Raw genomic sequence first — 24897 nt, 5'->3', positions numbered from 1 at the left:
AGCCACAAGATCTACCTACCTACCTTTCATGATTCTAGGTCAACTCACTCACAAGATTCACTCTAGATTTGAAAATATTTATCAGGAAATACGCACTATAGAAGTAGGTAAAGTGTGGCGTAACGATAATAATAATCTTTGATTTTGAAACAGATTATGGTCCGTCGGAAATATCAGAACTATAAAATTTTATCAATATTTTGCAATGTTATGACTATCGTCATTAATAATGGCCTCATCATAAATGACACAGTTACAATCTTTTAAGACATTTAATATCGTATAAGTGCTAATCATGATAAACGATCTAATTTATAGAATAATATGATAAAAATGATATTAATATTTTAATGAAAAAATGTCATTCAGGACTACTAAGTCCCCAGAGCAGGTAAATATTATAACATTCAGTAAAAAAAATTAAAGTGTACAAAATTATCATGGAAAATCCAAAAATTATGACTTGAAAAATATTTTTATGTTTAATTTTAATCTGTTACAAATTATTGTAAAAAATCGAACTTTTCAGAATGATGAATTTTGTTCCAAAGCTTGTAGTACTATCAGCAGTATTGGTTTTAGTAAAAACTGATTTTCCTTTAGATGTTGAGGAACCTCTTTTTTTGAGTAGTGCTGCTGATGAAAAATATCGTATTCCTGAAGATCTCGACCCTATACACTTTGATATTGAAATAACTCCTTATTTTGAAGCTAAAGATGGCCGAGAAGCGTTTACATTTGATGGAATTGTTACGTTAACTGTTAGGGTAAGTAAACAAGATATTTATTACAATTTAATTAGTTAACTGTGAATAAGACATTTTTTATTTCTATCTATTTTTTTATCACCAGGCAGTTAAAGATAACATCAGTACATTGGTACTTCAAGAAAACGTAAAAGACATAAGTTCAGTTGTTATTACTGATGATGCTGGTGAGGAATTACCCCTGAATGAAGATAATGGATCGAAAGGATTTGCGAGAATTCGTGAATATCACTTCCTCGAAATTTACTTGAAAGAAGGATCTTCGTTGGTCAAATCAAGAAACTATATTGTGACAATCAAATATGTGGGTAATATCAATGAAACGCCGCTGTCCAGAGGTGTATTCAGAGGAAGCTATAAAGATGAAAACGGAAAACTTCAGTGAGTTTTTGAAAACATTATTCCATATTTACTTTTCGGAATATTATTATGACATTGGAAATAACGAAAATGGATCAGAACAAAATATTAATTATTATAATGCTTACAGCTGCTATCTCGACAAAGTTCTTATAGTGATTTTTATATTGTCGCTGTAAGATAGAAACGCTATATAATAATATGGAAATATCAGTTTATCTTCTAAATATATAAAAGGAAAAGTTGACTGACTGGTCTGTCAACGTACAGCTCAAACTACTGGATGGATCGGGTTGAAATTTGACATACAGATAGCTATTATGAGGTAGACATCCCCTAGAAATGATTTTTGAAAATTCAAACCCTAAGAGGATAAATTAGGGGTTTGAAATTAATGTAGTCGCGCGCATAAGCTAGTCAGCAATATGACCTCGACCATTATATTTAACACGGATTTGTACCAGCTAGCGAAAATGCTTGCCTAATCAACTTAGTTAAGATATTATAATAAAAAATATCATAAAGGCTTCTATTTTTATAGTTGGTACGCCGGCTCACATTTGCAACCCACAAATTCAAGGCAAGCATTCCCTTGCTTTGATGAACCAGGATTCAAATCAACATTTAACATCATTATTAACCGCCCAGAACATTTCACTGAAACATTCTCGAACATGAAGATAAAAAATAATAACACGAAGTAAGTTGTACTTAAGTTTTAATTAATTACTTAATATTACTTTTTGTAAGTAAATCAAATGTATACTGACGTGTCGATGATCGTGTCATGATGCATCAGAATGGAATAGGTTTTATATATTATTTAGTATGGTTACGTTCATAATAATGATGGGCAATCTGTTGTGATGGCATCTTGTCGCATCAGAGGTGATCTCGGTTTGCATGAGAGCGGCGAGGTTGAAATTGCGGGGAAACGACACATCAGACTAATGCAGAGTATAATAATATACAGGAAAAACCAATGCGCAAGCGCCAGTGCTGTGTTCTGACGCTTTAAAGTCATTTGTTTATAGAGCTGCGGCTGTATTGAACCAAAATATCATCGAAGGCGTCAGAACGCAACATAATGAATTGTATGAATGTGAAAACTAGCCATCATGTCACAACACAACACGTGTCGTTATGTCAGACACATATAAATTCACCTTTAAAATACCGTCTCATCCCACTGAATTCACGTCACGATAGCGTTGTAAAATGCTATTTTTCATTGTTTAGATCACATAGCTTTTGTGCTATAACTTTAGTGCTATTCATTATTTATTACGGTGAACGAAAACCTACTCGTACAAATTACGGGATAAACTCTAGGTTACTCATGATATTATGTGTCGGTCAACAGGCTTTGAAGTCATATTTCATCTATATTCCTCCATCCTCTAAGAAAAGAGGCATTTGTCCAGCATTGGTAGTGGGATATCGACAGTTTCACTTTTTCAGAGTGGGCGATCGTATTCGAGAAGTATTTTATACAACACCAAGAATGTCTGCATATTTGGTAACTTTCCACATCAGTGAACAATTTGAAGTAATTGCTGAAAACAATGACCCCATCGCACCATACCGTATTATTGGACGACCAAATGCAAAAGGTCAAGGGGCTTACGCCTTGGAAGTTGGGCCACCCTTAACGAAATGGCTGGGAAACTATTTTGGAATTGATTACTATACAATGGGTGACACAATGACTGAAGTCATGAAAAATGATCAGATTGCATCTCCAGATTGGGCGTCTGGTGCTACAGAAAATTGGGGGCTTGTTTCATATAGGTTTGTTTTTTAATTTTACTAAACTAATGTTTTTAGTTTCAGTTTCACATACATTATAACTAAACATGACCCAAACCCAAAGTGCTAAGTAATAATTTTATGAAGAAAATATAATTGTAATGAAAAAAAAAATACACATTGTATGACTTAATGTAATTAAATACAGAATCATTACAATTCCCTTTTAGGGAGCTGCGTCTCCTCTACGAAGAAGGGGAAACGAATGCTCTGGATAAAATGAACATCGGCACTATCACAGCGCATGAGCTAGCTCACAAATGGTTCGGCAACCTCATCACATGTAGATGGTGGGACAACGTGTGGATCAATGAGGGCTTTGCTAGTTACTTCGAGTACTTTGCTATGGATGGTGTAAGCAAATTTTTATACATTTAAACTAGCTTATCGCTTTACGACTAAATCTTCCGGTTGGAATTCAACAAAATCCTTCTTTAGTGCACTTCTAGGGTACTCAAGCAACATGTTCTCCAAAGATGTCTCTAGGTCCGGTTTAGGCTATGCGTTGTCTGTCAATCGGTAAAAACGGTGCTGTTTCATATTTTGTGCAGCCTAGTTAATTAACATTGACTTCGTCATCAACATCAACAGATAGATGCCCAGTACATCTCTTGTAGGTATTTCCACAAGTTACGATCTTGCACCATTTGAATCCAGTGCCTCCCTGAGATGTGGTCTATTCACCTAGTGGGGGTAATATAATTAAGGATTAAAGTTAAAATAATTTTAATGTATAATGATTAACAACGGTTTTTATTATTTCCACAACGTCCTTTCAAAAGTAGTATTTGTACGGTAGCTTAATTTTTTATACAAAAACATGAAAGTAAACGGCTCTAACGCAGAAAGTTGAATAAGCTTTGAACGCGTATCCGTAAAACTATCATCAGTTAATGAAATTTTGTTATACAATTTTGTACAAAATTTCTCCTTTGTACAAAACATTTTTTTAAATTCTTTTTTCAACCAGATTGATTCATCTACGGAATTGAGTAGCCAGTTCAACATCTTAGCATTACAAGGGGCTCTGTCAACTGATTCCTCAGCATCCACGAGGGCCCTCGAGCACACGGTCAACTCCCCGGCTCAGGTGACCGGGCACTTCAGTGGTATCAGCTACACTAAGGGAGCATCTTTCCTCGTCATGTTGAAACATTTTGTTGGAGAAGAAACGTTCAAAAAGGCCTTGAATTATTTCCTATTGGACAGGTAATAATTAGTATTGAGGCGAAGTTTTTTCTTTGCGCCAAAGCAGTGTGTTTTATTATTTTATGTTATGACTAGATAAAACTTGTCCACGTGGATATAGGTTCTGTAAAAATCTCGTGGGAACTCTTCTATTTTCGGAATATTAACCTATGTCCTTCTCCGGGATGCAAGCTACCTCTACCAAATTTCCTTAAAATGGGTTAAATGGATAGGCTGTGAAAACATTATACACATACAGACACACTTTTGCATTCATAACTTGCAACTCTTTGATTTTCCGACGGGCGAGAGTATTGCCACGTATCGCGACGAGGTCACCTGAGCCATCCTACTATCGTCCGATGATCTTCAAGGTGCAACGATAATTCCGCCAGCGTGTCGTCGCGACTCGCAACGATACGCCACGAGACCGCAACGGATCGCCGCGTGACGTGCATGCAATGCCTCGTTGGGCCTCCCAACCGTGGCGCAACATGGCGGTATCGCCGCGAGACTCGACGATATCATCGATATCGAAAGTATCACCCTGTTGAGGTAGACTCATAGAGCTTGCTTGTATCGGACTTGGTATAGCTCGGCGAGACTATCGCCGCGACATTCTCGCCCGTGGAGATAACGCCTTAGAGTAGTCTATGTCCAGATCTTTAACTAGATCCATGTAAAAAAACCAGCCAAGTGCGAGTCAGACTCGCCCACTGAGGGTTCCATACTCGGGTATTTTTTCCAACATGTTGCACGAAAACTCAAAAACTATTATACATAAAAATAAATAAAAATCTGTTTTAGAATTGTTAGCAACACTGGCTAAAATACTGTTTATTATCAGTAACACTGACCAAATTACTATTTTTATATAACTTTTGTGTAATGAAACAAGTGTAGCCACGTCAATACACCTTATTAAATATGTTATTATACCTTTGTCAATATACGTTTCATGACAAGACGTATATTGACAAAGGCAATTATTATTGTCCGGAAGTAGTTGGAGTTTTCTTCGAGAGTCGGGCCAGCCCGCTCAGTCAGTGTATTTTTGTACTCCAATCGAGAAAGTGTGAAGTGGAATATTGTCAAGTGTTAAAGTGTTAAAGTGGCAAATTGTAAAGACAAGTGGTAAAGTATAAGAAATACAGCATTAATTATGAGTAAGTTATGTTTTATTTCACTACTATTAATAATAATAAAATTAAAATCCTGAGATCACAAAATGTAGGTATCTGTTGGCGCGATCTGAGTTAGCGCCAACATTTCAGAAGTGGGTAGAATTAACGCAAAATCCACTAAGATATACAACATTTAAACTTTAAAATTTCTTTTTATCAAAATAAAATAAAATGAAGCACACATTTTGTGATTATTTCATTTTGTGATACTAGTTACCAACAAATAAGAACCGTAAACTTGTCATTTATTTTTAAAATACCCATATTTTGTGAAATTGAAATTGATGTTAGTCACGTGACAAATAAAATACCGCATGCTATTCGTTTTTGTTTCAAGTTTTTCTTCAAGGCAAATCCTTGATATAATCGACTTCTTGTGGGTATTGCATAAACATTAAAATTAATTCTCATTAGTTTCTCTGAGTGACTTACTCGTACGTCCTCACGGTGATAGTCAAGGAGAATATAGTCGCGTAATGATCAGAAAAATATCAATATCTGTATTTATAATTCATAATTGAATAGAACTAATATGTTCCACATGCATAGAACCTCATATTTTTTCGAACTTTTACTGCCTCCCGTATCTGGTATGGCTTACAGTGAACCCTCCCGAACAAGATGGTGTCTACGTCTCAGTCCACCGAGATGATGCGGCATCGCGGAAGGAGGCGAAACGCTTCAGGATCTCGGTGGCCACGCCAGCCGGCGCTCACGCAGCCGTTGCTCGGGCAGCCGCGCCAGCCGGCGCTCACGAAGCTGGCGCTCGGGCAGCCGGTGCCCACACAGCCGGTGCTCGCAGCCGGCGTCCACACAGCCGGCGCTCGTAGCCGCGCCAGCCGGTGCTCACGCAGTCGACGCTCAGGCAGGCGCGCCAGCCGGCGCCCGTGCAGCCGGCGCCCACACAGGCGGTGCTTGCAGCCGCGCCAGCCGGCGCTCACGCAGCCGGCGCTCACGCAGCTGGCGCTCGGGCAGCCGCATCGCCGGCGCCCACGCAGCCGGCGCTCGCAGTCGGCGTCCGCACAGCCGGCGCTCGCAGCCGCGCCAGCCGGTGCTCACGCAGTCGACGCTCGGGCAGGCGCGCCAGTCGGCGCCCGTGCAGCCGGCGCCCACACAGGTGGTGCTTGCAGCCGCGCCAGCCGGCGCTCACGCAGCCGGCGCTCACGCGGCCGGCGCTCGGGCAGCCGCACCAGCCGGCGCCCTTGCAGCCGGCGCCAACACAGCCGGCGCTCGCAGCCGCCGCCGGCCGGCGCTCACGCAGTCGACGCTCGGGCAAGCCGTGCCAGCCGGCGCCCATGCAGCCAGTGCTCGCGCAGCAGCGACAGCCGGCGCCCACACAGCCAGCGCTCGGGTGGCCGCGGTGGCTGGCGCTCACGCAGCCACTGCTCGGGCGGCCGCGCCAGCCGGCACTCACGTAGCCGGCAGTTGGGCAGCCGTGCCAGACGGTGCCCGTGCAGCCGGCGATCGCAAAAATGAGTCTTTTCTTTTCGAGTATTTTTACGAAACGTTTAGATGCCTTGAAACCTAGGATACGCTCAGATTCTCATCTAGTGGGTGAGAATGGCAAGCTAAATTGTTAACTGCGTTACTTTCTGACGAAAATTACGATCGGATGCCATGATAACCGATGATAGCTAACCTTTCCCAATTTGGGGATTCGCTGGAGACATTCTACTAGGGTAAAATTGCTTTAATAAATATTTGTCATATGGATTATGACACAAACCGAAGTAAACCATTAAAAGCGCAGTCCTCAGTTAAAACTATAAATATGCAATCTAAACAGGGCCTGAAGAGCTCTCGTAGTTGTAACTATAAGCTCGAGGGTCACAAACAGACGGCTCGAGGGGCTTGACAGAGCCTTAGTCCAATTTAAAAAAAAAAAAAAACAAATGTGTCACGAACTTTGTGTGAGTGTGTGGCAAGTGTGACGTTGCCACGGAACCAAGCAGTACTAGTTCAAGCTACTAGCTTATTTTTTATTATTTCTCTTGCATTCATGTTTTACGAGTAAATCATAATATATATATATATATAATGTTACAACATGAAGCCCCGTCGGGGCGTTCCACAGTATAACATTGGTAATTATAATATGTTACAAGTATTATTTATTATTTATTATTATTTATTATTCTATTAAGTGTTAACATTCATGAAAATCATAAAGTATGAATAACAATTAGTAAATAATCTTAAAGTATGACTGACAATTAGTAAGGAACAAGAAGTAAATAAATGAAAATAAAATATGACTTATAAATAAACGTTATAGGAGCGGTCATATCGTTAATCAATCTTAAAAGAACTTAAGTATAAAGAAAAGTGCATACATACAAAATCACTATCGTATTATACCCGGTCAGTCAAAGAAAAAAATAACGGTTATGATAGTTTCAATAATTAATAATCACTTATCGTTTTTTTTATATTAACATCATAAGGCTGTCAGAATAAATCAAATTTCGTTCAAGACCTTCATTGATTTTGGCAGCGAATGTTGCATAATTAGATATTACGATTTAAATAAAATCCGTAGTAACTAATATACTGACAAAGATTTGAGAATACTGTGGTACACACAGTAAAATAGTTATATTTGCACCCGTCCAGTGTCGCGTAACACACACAAAAGCATACATATAGCACACGTAAATATTGAAGTTACAACTACTAAGGACGCCCACATATTATGTAAGCAAAACCAGTTTAGTCAATGCGCATCACGTTGCGTTGGTTAAGTTAGAAAGAATTCTTAATAATTAGAGCAATGAGGATAATATTAATCACTCTATGGATTTAAGGTATCGTCATTCGGGCTAACACGCTTTGCACTTGTGGTGTAACAGGTAGGCCCACGATTAGAGGTTATGAGTTCAAATCTCTCTTGTACATTGTCTTTGATGTTTTGTTATTTGTAGTTTAAAAAACAAAAATGCTAATATCAGCATCGATAAAATGTCTCAAAAAAAAACCAATAGAACAGCTGTTAACAAATTAATAGAAAGGGAGTTAGCTTCCGTAATGGAATTGAGATCCCTGTTCTCTTCAGTAAAGCTAATAAAAGTGCCATATGATACAAGTTAATCGAACAGTTACAGTTATAGACATATTTCTTTCTTTTGTACTTTTTATTATTTGAATAATTACATAGGTCTAAAGACCTAAAAACAAAATCAATTCTTATACATATTAAACTTATTATAAACTAAAAGTAAGAAGATAAAAAAAAGGGGTGTCCGTACTCTTCAATAATATTTATAAATAATTGCTTATGCAGTTTTGCAATACATATGAATTTTATTGAAATGAATGAGCTTTACATTTTATTAACAATATTAACAAAATGAGCCATTGGTGTTATGAATTAACATGATTAAATGAATGAATTAATGAATTAAATAAATAAAATCTCTATTGTTTCTAATGTTACACCTAAAAATTAGTTTGAGCTTCTGATGACCAAACTAAGCTTTATTTAACACTGATGCACTATCTATAACTAGAATTTAAAAAAAAAATGTAAATGTAGGCTTAACCTTTTTATAACTCTAGTTTTTTTTTTTTTTTTAATCCTAAAATAAATTGATCTTTTTTTTGTCAGCCCTAGCACAGACTACGATCTATTTGCAAATATTCAAACACCAGTCTCAGTTTTAATTATCTAGTGCTTTGGTCTACAACAATTAGTGTAAAATGTTATTTTAAATTAAGTCTTTAATTAAATAAATAAATAAAAATAAAATAAATAAATAAACCCGTGTTATAGGTAACAGTGCTCTCGCCTTACAGACTAGAACTAGAACAATACAGAAATTACACAGATAATTTAATTCAAGATTGGGTGACGTTAGACTGTGTACATTTTAATACACATATCTACATATATACAAACTAGATCACTTTTCTGGGGAGCCCCTCTCTCTGTTAGTATGAGATATGAGGATCTCTAATCTCATTAACAATAATTGTGAAATATTTCTGGCTGGACAGTCACTAAAGTGGAACCATTGTATAACCGTTATACAGTTGCACCGTTCACCCTTGCAGACAAATATAAAAGTTTACTTTATGGCAAAACATAACTAATCTTCCTTCATAATATAATTAAGGTTAATTAAATAAATACATATAATACAAAATACACAATACAAAAATATTTATTTCAGTAAAAAACAAGTTTAAATATATTTTAAATATAACATAGAAATTGGAACCGTCCCAGTAAGTAACTGGTATTAAACTAGTACTTATGGCGGGCGACCCCGCTCTTCCATTACATATTCTGTTACAATTGAAATAAATAAGTAGTTTCTAATAGTAATAAATTATATAGAATAATATAATATAGAATCTCTTTAATTTTCAATCTATATTTTAAAAATTTGGGTATACTTCTCGTATGATACTTACCAATATCATTAAGTGTTAGGTAGGTTTTGTCCAAACAAAACAAATATACTTGCAACATCGTTAGATTTTTCATAGTTGTGAGATGAGACTTGTTTACGTAGAAGAGACACAAAATCACGGGATACAAAATTATGTCGTAATTTCACGGAATTGCGTCTTAAGTAGGTGCGATATAATGGTAGTTAAATAGTTTTTTGTAATGATTTTGAATTGTCAAAATAATATAAAATTATAAATTTATCTGATGAAGGTAGTTAGATAAAATCGATATTTGGCTTATTCGATCTCATACAATCTATTACTAGGAGGCCAACAATATTGAACTTTCATAAACATGGGTGTTTTGAAGGTTTTGGTTTAGTCTCCATCTGAGATTCGGAGCGATATCGCATATTTTCGGTATTTGTATTGTGAACTGGATAATTAGATGTTGTGATAGCAATCACGCTCTAATTAAATTATTAATTTTGCCATCAAATTTTTAAATTAAAACTCTTGAATAAACTCTTCGCATTGAACCTGTGTTTACGTAGGTTTTGGGAGGACATTTCGATAATTCAACAGTATTTAAATAATACCTGCTTTTCTGAGTGACGCTTATAATAGGTTAATATTATTGGTTAAGGGCAGCTCACTTCTTATGCTGAATGCGTGAGATGAGTATATAATACTTTTACGTATAAGTTTCACCTATATGTGCGTGTTAAGGAATTTACAGTTATATCGTTGGTAATATTACACATTCACACGTGGATGCGTGTTGGTATGCCTTGCAAACTTTTGTTGTTTGTACATCCTTATCCCAATAATATAAAACACAAGAAAAAAAGTGTTACTATATATGCCCGTTACAGACTTTGAAACCATCCAACCAATGAGCCTGAAATCAGTGTCATTAGAAAGTTAATGATGCGAAGATTGTCGTAGACTACTAAACCAATGCGTAAGGCACATTTCTTCTAGCATAGTACCATACGCCAGGTTATACGCTGGTGTGTTGTAAAAGCACTGCGTTTGTAATAAAGTTGACGAAGCAAAAGTAGAACTGTTCAAAGTGTTACACATTACAATCGTATACCAGTCATGGTAGGACAGTCCTCAACGGAACAGTCTCATATTGTTATTTAGGATATATGATAGATTGCATATGTCGCAGGACAGTAGTAGTAGGAAGCTATTTTCAATAGACCACATGAACACTGCTTAATGTCTTCCAGTGAATCCTCAGAAAGGGACCCGTAATTGGCTAAACATCTAATTGAAATAAATATCACAACAGTTGATGAATTGACAATTAAAACGTAATCGTTTCATTCGAATCGGATAGTAATTGCATACAAAAGATAGTTCACAATAATATAAAATGCTAAGTAACTAATGGATATGGTTATAGGTTGATGGACAACCCTGGTCCTAAATGAATACATATAGTTCAAAGTTAATGGACAACCCTGGTCCTAAATGAAAATAAAAGGGTCATTCAAAAATATTTTCGTGTTGGAAATAAATGACAATAACATTAAAGTTTTGTTAAATTTAATAAATGTAACACCAAATGAAAGAGAAGAACTAGATTTTTTATCAATGGAAAACAACCATTTTTAAATGGCAATCACTAACTTTAAATTCGCTTAATCTGGAGCTAAAATTTCAATCATCAAAATTAACTTTGCAGTAACGGATCGTAAATTTTGCTTTCCAGATAGCTTCATAAGAAAAAGTCAGTGAGGATTAAACCTGGACTCCTCAGTGGCCAATTAACGTCGTCTCGATTACGCTCTTACTGTAGAATTCGAGTCAGTTGACAGGGTTATCGGGATTTATTTCCTGTACGGCAACAGCTTTATTAGAACGCAAGTGTAATGCCTTTAATAATCGGCAGAACTGTGATTTATTCAAATTTAGAGTTTTTGGGACCAAACGCATTATAGTCTTATATTAGCTGAGACAGATGGACATATAGTAGACGGTTTTCCCCGTTCTTGAAGTTCTTATGCAACCCGGTTTTTTGGCCGGCATTGTGTTCCCAGTCCCCGTTTGTGGACCCAATTGAATTTGCACTTAGAACATTATTTTTACCAACATTAAATTAAAATATTTTATTGAGACGCCCAGTAAAGATATATATATTTAAATCCTGATCCTTGTAAAAAGAAAAAAACCTGTAGACCTTTCCTCACCCTCTGTTACCTGCGTATGACAGACTACAGACAAAACAGAAACGAAAATATTTCTGAATCACCCTTTAAGGGACAGCCCTGGTCCTAGAATAAAATATGCTGGGACAACCCTGGTCCAATATTTATTTTAAGGACCACCATGGTCTGTGACTATGTTTATAGTTAAAATAGAATTTGTTAATTTGAAATTATTAGAGGCCTGGTGGCATACGAACAACGTTGGTCTTAGCATTTAACATTGGACAACCTGGTCCAATATTTATTTCAAGGACAACAATGGTCCATGATTACGTAAATACTTAAAATAGAATTTGTTTATTTAAATTATTAATTATATTTATAGAAAGTTAGAAATTATTAGTGATACAATAACGTAAATCTGCCATGTTTTGTTGCTTGTCGCTCGAGGTCGACGACCCAATTTGGATGGCCGACTGTTAGCAACACTGGCTAAAATACTGTTTATTATCAGTAACACTGACCAAATTACTATTTTTATATAACTTTTGTGTAATGAAACAAGTGTAGCCACGTCAATACACCTTATTAAATATGTTATTATACCTTTGTCAATATACGTTTCATGACAAGACGTATATTGACAAAGGCAATTATTATTGTCCGGAAGTAGTTGGAGTTTTCTTCGAGAGTCGGGCCAGCCCGCTCAGTCAGTGTATTTTTGTACTCCAATCGAGAAAGTGTGAAGTGGAATATTGTCAAGTGTTAAAGTGTTAAAGTGGCAAATTGTAAAGACAAGTGGTAAAGTATAAGAAATACAGCATTAATTATGAGTAAGTTATGTTTTATTTCACTACTATTAATAATAATAAAATTAAAATCCTGAGATCACAAAATGTAGGTATCTGTTGGCGCGATCTGAGTTAGCGCCAACAGAATGTATAAGCCCTTTTATATGATACCGCCACTAGGTATAGTTATCTTACTTTGAAAATTGAAACACATTTTTAACTTTTTTTAATGATGTAACCACAAATACTCGGTTTTCAGATTTATTCCTGTATGTGTGCTATAAGACCTACCCACCTGCCAGATTTCATGATTCTAAGTCAACGGGAAGTACCCTATAGGTTTCTTGACAGACAGACAGACAGACAACAAAGTGATCCTATAAGGGTTCCAATTTTCCTTATGAGGTACGGAACCCTAAAAATCACGTCGATCCGTTACTTTGTTGCGGTATGTTAGAAGGGGATAAATCAACAAACAAACACACTTCTTATAATTTATGAAATGGGTAGTGATTACTATCATTTTAATCATTATGTTTATACGATGGTTTTCCTTGCCAGAGCGTACGAGCATGCCTATCCGTCGCATTTATTCAGTTCCTTCGGCAAAGCGGTACAAGAAGATAATGCTATAAATAGCTTTTTGAATATAGCCGAAATTATGAGATACTGGGTCGAGCAACCGGGATACCCGGTGATCAAAGTCAATGTTAATACGAACACAGGTGTCATGACTGTAACTCAGGTAACAAACTTTTTAGTTTTTTAGTTTTACTCAAACAGAGCAGGGTGAAATCTGGAAAACATCCTATTAGAATTTAATAATTTATCGTACTATGCAAGCAGACTTTCGTCGTAAGTGCTAGCTGATTTTTGATTTGCTAAGTACCTAACTAATGTTTAACTGAAGAATAATTTTAACATTTTGACAGTTTTGACAAGTGTTGGATCTTTCAAATCGCTAACGATAAAATAAATTTTTATCGTCAGCGATTTAAAATCCAGTCCTAAATAGTTAATATTTTTTTTCCGTGACAGATATTATAGGTACTGTACTGTATTGAAGGTTGATATTTTTTAAATAGTAGATTGGGTATCGAAATTTTAAGGTGGGTAACCCTTATTAATATCCAAAGGAATCGTCGATGCGTTGCCAGTTTTTAGGAATAATATCTTTATCCCAACCTTTTAGAAGCCTCATATTTTGAGGGAACAGCTGTTAGAAGCTGGGTCGAGCATCGAAATATAACGTAGTCTAAGAAAACGTAAGTTGTATACTAAAGAATTTACAGAATTTTCCTAATAATTATTTTTAGGAGCGTTTCTTCATCAGTGCCTCATCGAATAAGACTGAACAAGTGTGGCCCTTACCTCTTACATACACCACTGGCAGAAATCCCAATTGGGACAACCTGACTCCAAGCATCGTGATGATCAACAGGACTATAGAAATACTAAAGGAACCGGGAAACGAATGGGTTATATTTAACGTACAGCAAAAAGGTAAAGCTAAATTCCTATTTTATATAATTTTTTTAGAATTCAAATATTATGACCTACGAAATGAACTTTGAAACATACATATTATTATACACATTTATTCTCATGCAAAACATGCATTTTTCCTAGGAAAAGCCTAGATCCAACACAATCGTAAAATATGTGTGTAATAACGTACACTTTTTTTTGCCCCATGCGATCAGAGCTGACCGGCTTGTCGAATTTTGTTGATTTTCACAATCCATACTTAATATTATTATAAATGCGAAAGTGTGTCTGTCTGTCTATCTGCCTGTCTGTCTGTCTGTCTGGTACGCTTTCACGGTTCGACCGTTTAACCGATTTTGATGAAATTTGGTACAACTTAGGATTACATTCCGGGGAAGGATATAGGCTACTTTTTATCCCGGACAAACAAACAGTTCCTACGGGATCTTTAAAAACCTAAATCCTTGCGGATGAAGTCGCGGGCATTCTCTAGTGTGCTATACATCAAAGGAACTTGATGCAATTCGATAACAGCGTTTTATAGGACAATATACGTACGCGTGTGCCAATGTAGGAGCCTTTTGAACTTTTCTTGTTTTTCGCAATCTTGACAAAAATACCTAAAACCTTTTTTTAGGTTTTTACCGTGTAAACTACGACCCTCGCACTTGGGAAATGATCGCCGATGCTCTCAAAAGCAGCTCCTCTTCTAGTTCGATGAATATGACGACTATTCACCGATTGAACAGAGCACAAGTAGGTATAAATGGATAAGTTTTGAGAACGCACTCACCATATTTGCTCTGTGTCAAATGTCATTTAAAAAGTGCGGTATACCCTTACATTAAGGACTAAAATCGTACTTTTGACATTAGAATGTACAAGTAAAGGCCTTTCATATGATACCCCACTTGGTATAGTTATCTTACTTTGAAAATTGAAACACATTTTAATTTTTTTTTAAATGATGTAACCACAAATTCGTGGTTTTCAGATTTATTCCTGTACTTGTACTATAAGACCTACCTGACAAATTTCATCATTCTAGGTCAACGGGAAGTACCCTATAGATTTCTTGACAGACACGACGGACGGACGGACGGACAGACAGACAGACAGACAGACAGACAGACAGACAGACAGACAGACAGACAATAAAGTGATCCTATAAGGGCTCAGTTTTTCTTTTTGAGGTATTTTCGCTAAAACCAGTTGAGAGGGCCGTGTGAAACTAATATAAGGTAAAGGTAAGGTGTAAAGGTAGATAGACAGCGGATATACCTAATATTACTCAGGGTCAGATATGGATATACATAATATTATGCCCCAGTCATACTCTGAACTATGTATATCTAAACCATATCCAAGCCTAGTTTACCCACTTTCTTGGTTTCAGATAGTTGACGACGTGTTTGCCTTGATGAGATCTGAACGCATCACTTTTGAACTTGGCTTCAAGATTCTAGACTTCTTGAAAGACGAGATCGACTATTACTCCTGGTATCCAGCTATTACTGGTTTCAGCTGGATTAGAAACCGATTCCTGCATTTGCCAGGGACTTTGAAAGAATTCGATGTAAGTGATAGCTGGCTAATTGGAATCAAAATCACACTATCACCTAATATTATAAAGGCGAAAGTTTGTGTGTATGTGTGTGTGTGTGTATGTTTGTTACTTCTTCACGCAAAAACTACTGGACGGATTTGGCTGGGAATAGAGATAGATAATATCCTGGATTAGCACATAGGCTACTTTTTATCCCGGAAAATCAGAGTTCCCACGGGATTTCGAAAAACCTATATCCACGCGGGCGAAGTCGCGGGCATCGGCTAGTAATTTATAATACTTAGTTGAATACTTTCTAAGTACGAGTGTTTAAGTTTTCCATAATCATATATTCATCATAAAGATCATAATTATTATTTAAGAGTACACAACTATTTTGTTAACTCCTTCATATGCTCTTCCACAATCGATCAACTAAAATACGTTTTAATTTTAAAGTCAGTGAAAACTGATTGTTCAAAAAGCAATTTTTATGCATTAATTTTATCAAAGTTAAATAACACTACAGGAGTCAGATTCAGAAATTAGTTTTCTCTCAAAAATTTAATTACCAATTCTAACAAATATAGGATTTATGTGAACTACATTTTTTTATTATAAAAATATAATTTTATTATGAGGAGCACGTTTAGAAACAATTTTTTAAACTAACCCGTTTTCATAAAGGAGGTGGTTCTCAACTCGGCTCGTTTTTTTTTGTAGGTACAATTTTTTGAACCCGTGTAACTTTGAATCTACATAATATTTTTGCGGAAATCTTGCAAACCACAGACTCATAACTGAGCATTGAGTTTGGTTTGTTAATATTAAAATGATAATAATAATAATTAAACGAAGGAGACTCGTCTTTATTGATACAAAGTTTGTTTAACAGGAAATCCTGTTCAGCTTCCTCAAAACTGTCATCGCCGACTTGACCTACGATGTTAAAACCGACGAACCTTTAACGAGAACCCTCAACAGATTCTTCATCCTCAACTTTGCATGCAGTATCGGACACGAAGGATGCATCAGCGATTCTATCGCCAAATACAGAACTTTGATGACGAACGGAGCGAGGTACAACAAGTCCATACTAATATTATAAATGCGAAAGTGTGCCTGTCTGTCTGTCCACTACCTTTTAATTTAGATGAAAGGTATAGTATTAACTAAGGATGGACATTAGGCGAAGTACTTTCTAACGCGAAAAATCAAAGTGTTCCTACGGGACCATTACAAAACCTAAATCTACGCCAACGAAGTCACGGGCATCATCTTCATCATAATTTAGAATATTTGTATGCTTTCCAAGCCGCGCTTTTTTGTGTCACTCTGCGGTCTGTCTGTTCGTCTATCTGTCCGCGTGTCACAGGTTTTTGACCGCAATTTTGGTATTTTGTGTAAAACATTGACATGAACCCAAATGTTGAATTAGAAATTCAATTTAATTGTTATTTTCCAGGGGAGCTCCCCATTCATGAAAAAGGAGCCGAAAAACATTTTTTTTTTTCTCACTCTAGCATGTGGGTTTTTCTTTCTCGGTTTATTGCGATGTCCTAACTCGGAAAAGAAATATTTCATACACCCAAAATATGGTGTTCATATTCTTGTGTACGGAATCCTAAAAGAGCGAGGCCCGACTTTCACTTGACCGGTTTTTATAAATGGTTACTTACGATAAGCGGGCACAGTGGCCGAATAAACGTCTGAAATGTATGGAAATCTAGAAGTCTACCTATTCAAGGTTTTTTGCTTGAATACATTTAATTGAAAAAGTAGTTATCCCCTTTATTTTCTTTGCCGTCGTTGTTGCGTGACTGCACACCATTTACAAGGATAACACGTCAAAGTCAAATCCAATAAAGTAATGGTGCAATTTCGATATGATAGGAAATTGACCGATCCCACAGAATTTGTTATGTATTGTAATTATGATTATTTATTTTATCAAGATTAGCCCTTCTCTGTAATATTTGATATGCAAAAATTAAGGTCTTTTTTGGATATTTAAAATATAATTAAAATGAAAGTTTCTTCAACTTTGGACATAAAAGTCGTTAGTTTTTGAAAAAAAAAGAAACAAAAATTTGTAAAACAGAGTGTACTTTTCAAGGTCCTGAAGGTCCTGGAAATTCCTCAAGATTCTGACAGCTAATATTTTGGCAGCGATTTATTTTTAAACCTACCCATTCAGTTTTGATCTCAGACCCTGTTTAACCGTAAAATAACTCTTTTGGGAAAATTGCTTGGATCAAACTCACGAGCAGATTGTCTCAAATTTCTGTGCGGTAAAATTGCGGGCAAAAACTAGTTAAATATGTTTGATAATTATTATTATTATTACGTCTTAGATGTATGTAATACAAAAAAAAATTAAGCGCCACAGATTGTAAGTAGCATCGTAGTCTACACAATGAGTAATATTAAGAGTACCTGTTGTATTTAATTACTAGATATTTGTTGTCCTTTAAAATGTTTTTTTCTTTGCAAACAGATTTTCCCTATCTCGAACTCAGGTTAACTATGATGAGTCTCTCAAGGGCCTCTTCATTCTATACTACTTATTTTCTTTATTTTTCTTACGATATTTACATAACAATATGATTCATTAAACTAATTGCGATGCCCGATAGCGTTAAAATCTTGTTTACAATGTAATTAACGAAGGATAGGTTAATGTACCTATGTGGAAAAATTTAATAAAGAGCTTATTGACCTGTCTGTCTGTCTGTCCGTTATTTATGCATTCCGCGCATTGTTCATTCGATTGAATTGACACTTTGTATTCTGACGACCTTCCGGTGCCGTGGTGAGCGCTGGGGTCTCATAAGTGGGAGGTTCCGGGATCGGTTCCCGGCAGGAACTATTCGGGAATTTATTATTTCTAAATTGTCTCTGATCTGGTCTGTTGGGAGGCTTCGGCCGTGGCTAGTTACCACCCTACCGGTAAAGCCGTGCCGCCAAGCGATTTAACGGTACGATGCCGCGTAGAAACCCCATACCCCTTCCAAATTAGCTCGCTTCCATCTTAGACTGCATCATAACTTACCATCAGATGAGATCGCAGTCAAGGGCTTATTTGTATTGGAATTAAAAAAAGAAGTTAACTTCGTACTTAAAATAGTGATTGGTTTCAATAATTTTCAGCGTCAACCCTAACCTGAGAAGGCACGTGTTCTGCCAGGGTGTTCTCAATGGTGGTTTAAGCGAGTGGCAGTTCCTTAATCAGCGGAGACTAAACTCCAACAATCAGGCTGACCAGGTCGCCATGCTCCGGTCTCTTGGTTGCACAACTAACGAACAAGCTGTAGAAGCGTAAGTATTTTAATAGTCTTTAGACATCTGTGTGTTGATCAGGGGGCACGGCAGTGCCCCCGCCAAGACGAGCCAAACGGCGGCCGGGGCGCTACGTACCTTTTTCTCGAAGTGTTTCGCCGTATTTTCGACCCGTCATAACTTCGGTCTGGATGACGCTAGAAAGCTGAAATTTTCAGTATAAGGTATCCTCAGCAAATTTACCAAATATACTAAGTATCAAATATCTAGCTTTTATGGTTACAGATTTATTGATACCTAAAATACGCCGTTTTCGTCCCTCACTGATGATCATCACAATTCATAGTCTGTAATTCTAGGGTACTTCCCGAAGTCCTACAAAGCTGAAATTTGGTATGTAGACTAGAATATGCATACAAACTACAGGAAAATTGAGAAATTGGAATTTCCCCCCCTCTACGCCTCTTATGAGAAAAGCAAATCTGTAAATTCAGTCGCTAGAATGCTGATATTTTCAGGGTAAGATGTCCTTGGCAGATTGATTAAACGCATTGAGTATCAATTGTCTAGCTTTTATAGTTTCAGATTTATTGACAGTCAAAACTTCTAGTCTGTAATTCTAGGGTACTTCCCGAAGTCCTAGAAGACTGAAATTTGGTATGTAGACTAGAAATTGCATACAAACTACAGGAAAATTGAGAAATTGGAATTTCCCCCCCTCTACGCCTCTTATGAGAAAAGCAAATCTGTAAATTCTGTCGCTAGAATGCTGATATTTTCAGGATAAGATGTCCTTGGCAGATTTATTAAATGCATTGAGTATCGATTGTCTAGCTTTTATAGTTTCAGATTTATTGACAGTCAAAACTTCTAGTCTGTAATTCTAGGGTACTTCCCGAAGTTCTAGAAGACTGAAATTTGGTATGTAGACTAGAAATTGCATACAAACTACAGGAAAATTGAGAAATTGGAATTTCCCCCCCTCTACGCCTCTTATGAGAAAAGCAAATCTGTAAATTCTGTCGCTAGAATCCTGATATTTTCAGGATAAGATATCCTTGGCAGATTTATTAAACGCATTGAGTATCGATTGTCTAGCTTTTATAGTTTCAGATTTATTGACAGTCAAAACTTCTAGTCTGTAATTCTAGGGTACTTCCCAAAGTCCTAGAAGACTGAAATTTGGTATGTAGACTAGAAATTGTATACAAACTACAGGAAAATTAAGAAATTGGAATTTCCCCCCCTCTACGCCTCTTATGAGAAAAGCAAATCTGTAAATTCTGTCGCTAGAATGCTGATATTTTCAGGATAAGATGTCCTTGGCAGATTTATTAAACGCACTGAGTATCAATTGTCTAGCTTTTATAGTTTCAGATTAATTGACAGTCAAAACTTCTATTCTGTAATTCTAGGGTACTTTCCGAAGTCCTAGAAGACTGAAATTTGGTATGTAGACTAGAAATTGCATACAAACTACAGGAAAATTAAGAAATTGGAAATTTCACCCCTCTACGCCTCTGTATGGCAAGCAAATCTGTAAATTCTATCGCTAGAATGCTAATATTTTCAGGATAAGATGTCTTTGGCAGATTCATTAAACGCACTGAGTATCAATTGTCTAGCTTTTATAGTTTCAGATTTATCGACATTCAAAACCTCTAGTCACAAATTCTAGGGTACTTTCTGAAGTCCTAGAAGACTGAAATTTGGCATTAAGTAGGAATTTCAAGAATTATGAACAACAGATAAATTAAGAAATCGGGTCCCCCTTCATCCTCTCGTATATGAGATGCATATCTGTAAAATCTGTTGCTCGAATTCTAAAGTTTTCAGGATAAGATGTCCGTGGCAGATTTATCAAACGTACCAAGTATCTGTGTTTCCTGAAGTCCTAAAAGACTGAAATTTGGTATATCTGCTTCAAAATTGAGTTGCAAGATTCCACCCGAACAAACATATTTACATACGAGTACATTGCAAGTTGAATAAAAGCTTTTAAAAAAAGAGGTAACGATAGAGAGTGGGCCATGAAAATGATGTACCTACAAAAAATAGATCCAAAAAAATCTAGGGCACCTGCCAAAAAGAAATGAAATCCCACCAAAAACATTTCATGTAAAAATGTAGCCAAGACTCACAAGTTCATAATGTTTTCACTGTTAAAAAGTTATGAGATCTCTAATACGCCAAGCCCCTAGCTACTACTTACAAGCTCTGATTCTACAAACCCTATATCTTGGTAAAAAAAGTACGGCTTGGCCGTTTACAGTTCGTGGTTTTTTTATCTGAAATGACATTTAAGCCCGGAATAGCTTCTGCGACCATCACGAAATACAATACAAATTAGTAATTGTCGAACAAACTATTCCTTAAGGCCTTAAAATATGTTATGTCATGTAATAGTTTACGAACATTAAACGGCCAAGCCGTCCTTTTTTTACCAAGATATAGGGTTTGTAGAATCAGAGCTTGTAAGTAGTAGCTAGGGGCTTGGCGTATTAGAGATCTCATAACTTTTTAACAGTGAAAACATTATGAACTTGTGAGTCTTGGCTACATTTTTACATGAAATGTTTTTGGTGGGATTATCTTGACCCGAGACTATTGACTAAACAAAAGAAACTACTTGTACCATAAGCTGTTTAATGGTTTCACTATCATAATATTATCTTTTACCTTCACATAGATTTTGGAGCAATAGGTATAGCACTTATAATTCAATAACCATTGACACCATTTATATTTTCAGGTACCTCCAAATGATTCTAAGTGACGATCTCAAGGCTCAAGATAGCGTCAACGCCTTTACCTTCCTCTACATTGGCAGCAGAAGTAACACGAAAGCTGCCTTACAATTCATTAAAGATAGACTTGAAGAAGTCAGAAGAAAGTAAGTCATTCACTTGGTGAACGATTAACGTTTAAGGTGGATTTAATTTGGTTATCCGCAATTTACTAATACGACAATGTAGGCTTATGGCACTTTAATTGCGCCAATGGCAGTATCATTTAAACGTGTTTACAACAAATAAAAATAAAATTTGAATTTCGCGGGCAGACAAATTAATTCTAGTATCGACTATTCTCACAGTCGATACTAGAATTAATTTTTTAGTCGATACTAGAATTAATTTTTTAAACTGGACCCTTTCAAGTAAAGATTTTATATAAACCTGTGAGGATGATACTGCCATTGTTGGAATTAAGATGCCATAAGCCTACGTTGTCATAATAGTTTACAAATGGCGAAAAACCAAATTAAATTTGAATTTCGTGGGCAGGCCCGTCGCTTCCACCTTAAGTACTTTGTTATTTATAATAGTACTTAATAATTTTTCAGAGTCGTCCTTCCAGCATGGTTTGGAAGTGTTTTAAGTAATTTGGCGAGCTATGCTCCTGAAGAGGTTCTTAAAGACGTAAGTACTATATACCTACCTGTTATTTTATTATTTAGGTACGAGTAACGTGAATTTCAAGCATCATAGAACTATTTTTGACCGATCGCGACTTCCATAGAAGGCGGAGGTTCTCAATTCGGTTCGGTTTTTTAATGTAATGTACTAAATATGTACATTGATTTCTCCAAGATTTCTGGCTCTAATGCCATTTTTTTTACTGAATAGAGAAAGTTCTCAAGTTGGTGTTTTTAAAATAAAAATAACGGGCAAACAAGCAGGCGGGTCACCTGCTGTTAAGTGATTAGGTACCACCGCTCATGAACATGGTCCTATAATTTATTTGGATCCAACTTGTACAAATATGTCAAGATTCAGTTGTTTACTTATATGTCATCATCATAATGATCAACCCGTCCCCAGCCCGCTACTAACTTTAGGCCACAGTCCGACACGCTGGTCAAGTGCGGATTGGCAGACTTCACACACCTTTTAGAACGTTTTGGAGAACTTTCAGGCACGCATGTTTCCTCGCGATGTTTTCCTTCACCGTTAAAGCAAGTGATATTTAATTGCTTATAAACATAAGTACATTTAACTCCGAAAAGTTAGACGTGCTTGTCCGGGATCAAACTCCGACCACCCGAATAGGAGGCGAACGTGTTAACCACTCGGCTATCACGCGCTGCTTATGTGTAATTTACATAATAAGACGATTAAAATCATTATTTACTATATTATATCATAGCCTCAAATACTCAATAAAAATAGCAAGTAGGTATTTAGGTATCATTATTATTAATGAAATCTTATTTTATATAGCCATAACTTTTTCACGTAGTGATTTGAGATTTCCCGCCATATAGAAGAAATATGACTCAGTCATGACTCTTCGCTTTTAAAATATCTAGTTAAAAGTCATTGCATACCTACGTAACATGTGGTAACGTGTACTCAGACGGGACGGGAGGATTTCTTGAACCACTATTTGGATAGCTATAGAAAGCGGACGGGATGGGACAATTTAGTTTCCAATTATAATAGTAGGTAGGAGATATCGAAACGTAAGCTTTGAACCTATATTCTGATTTTTAATTCGGTGGAATACTGACGTTGTCATTTTTATACATTAGAGGAGTTAATGTATGAAAAACAGGGTTACCAGCAGCTTGATTTATTAGCCCCAAATACCAAATAAAATAAGTGTCAAAAACAATATTATTTATTTCTCTATATCTAGTTTGCTTCAATATAATACGCGTCCTATCTTGATCTGGTCTGTTGATTTTTTTTCTCCCACATTAATTGTTTCAACATCGATATTTAATAAAGTGTGTCACTTGAAATTAAAAAGTACTCTGTTCATTAATAATTTGAAACGAACTTAGAATTCATAGCCTATTTTATATATTTATTTGCATTTTTTTTGTGGGAACTGTTTTATCTCTTGTAACATTAAGAACCGTCAGAATTCCACGGATTTAAAAATCAGACTATAGTTTATTTAATTGATTTTGATTGAAACTTCTTTGCATTTATTTTGTTTACGATCTTTCTGTTTTCAGATGGAGCAATGGCTGCAATCGGACGTGTCTATACCAAGCAGACAAGTCGGTTTGGATGCTATAGGCAGTGCTAGGACCAGCATGCAATGGGGAACTGACCGGGCTGAATCTATTCTGAAGGCTGCGAGAGGTTCTGCTATTGTTAATACTCAAGCATCCATGCTGTTGTTAATTGTTACATCTTTTGCTTTAATATTTAGATAATAATAACATTTAAATTGAGTAGGTTTCAATGTGAATCTGCTTTTTCAATAACTCTACATCTGTTTGTTAACTGTTACTTATCTGAGGTATTATACTATTAGCAGCATACTATTAATTAAAACTCCATGTATCTAAGCTTTGTATCTCATTATTGTTTTCAATAAAAGCCTACTTTTTAATTTATTATTTATTTATATAGAAATCTTTATTGCATACAAAAAATACAAGATACAGAAGAAACTAGAAGGGGGGGGGGGGGGGGGGGGGGGGGTATTTTTGCTCTTTTTTTTTAAAGAATATTAGCCATGTTAAATGACTAATATTCCCCTTTCCTCTCCAACTAAGCGTCAGGCTTGTGCTAGGAGTAGGTACGACAATAGTGCAACGGGCGGGGTTTGAACCGTCGACCTTTCGGTTTTCAGTCCACTCCTTTTTATTAGAAACTAAAATAGAAACTAGAATAGAAATTATTTAGAAACTAGATCCCGCAACTTCGTCCACGTGGATTTAGGTTTTTAAAGATCCCGTGGGAACTGTTTGATTTTCCGGGATAAAAAGTTGTATATGTCAATTACAGGGACGCAAGCTACCTCGATACCAAATTTCATACAAATCGGTTAAGCGGATGGGTTTTTGGGAATCCCGTGTGAACTCTTTGATTTTCTGGGATAAAAAGCCTATGTCCGTCTCCGGAATATACACTAACCTTGTACCAAATTTTGTCAGAATCGGTTAAACTGTTGGGCCGTGAAAAGATAGCAGACAGA

General features: G+C 36.3%; 2 protein-coding genes across 2 annotated transcripts in view; one reads left to right on the top strand and one right to left on the bottom strand.

Moving 5' to 3' along the window:
* The window catches only part of LOC123867610 (facilitated trehalose transporter Tret1-like), a 122027-nt gene that overhangs the window by 79033 nt on the left and 18097 nt on the right, over positions 1 to 24897 (bottom strand). The gene's annotated exons all lie outside the window — the stretch shown is intronic.
* LOC123867605 (membrane alanyl aminopeptidase-like) lies at positions 384 to 24309 on the top strand. The gene is made up of 16 exons (XM_045909704.1): positions 384 to 391; positions 530 to 767; positions 853 to 1148; positions 1669 to 1827; positions 2589 to 2918; positions 3107 to 3290; positions 3907 to 4145; positions 13212 to 13395; positions 13967 to 14153; positions 14776 to 14894; positions 15535 to 15714; positions 16580 to 16764; positions 18835 to 19002; positions 21716 to 21856; positions 22307 to 22382; positions 23927 to 24309. Exons 2-16 carry the CDS (start codon positions 531 to 533, stop codon positions 24128 to 24130), a joined length of 2889 nt encoding a protein of 962 aa, XP_045765660.1. The 5' UTR covers positions 384 to 391; position 530; the 3' UTR covers positions 24131 to 24309.

This window comes from Maniola jurtina, chromosome 8 (genome assembly GCF_905333055.1).
Source record: "Maniola jurtina chromosome 8, ilManJurt1.1, whole genome shotgun sequence".
NCBI classification, from domain to species: domain Eukaryota; kingdom Metazoa; phylum Arthropoda; class Insecta; order Lepidoptera; family Nymphalidae; genus Maniola; species Maniola jurtina.
Note: the sequence above shows the minus strand (reverse complement) of the source record. Positions and strands in the feature narration are given on the sequence as shown.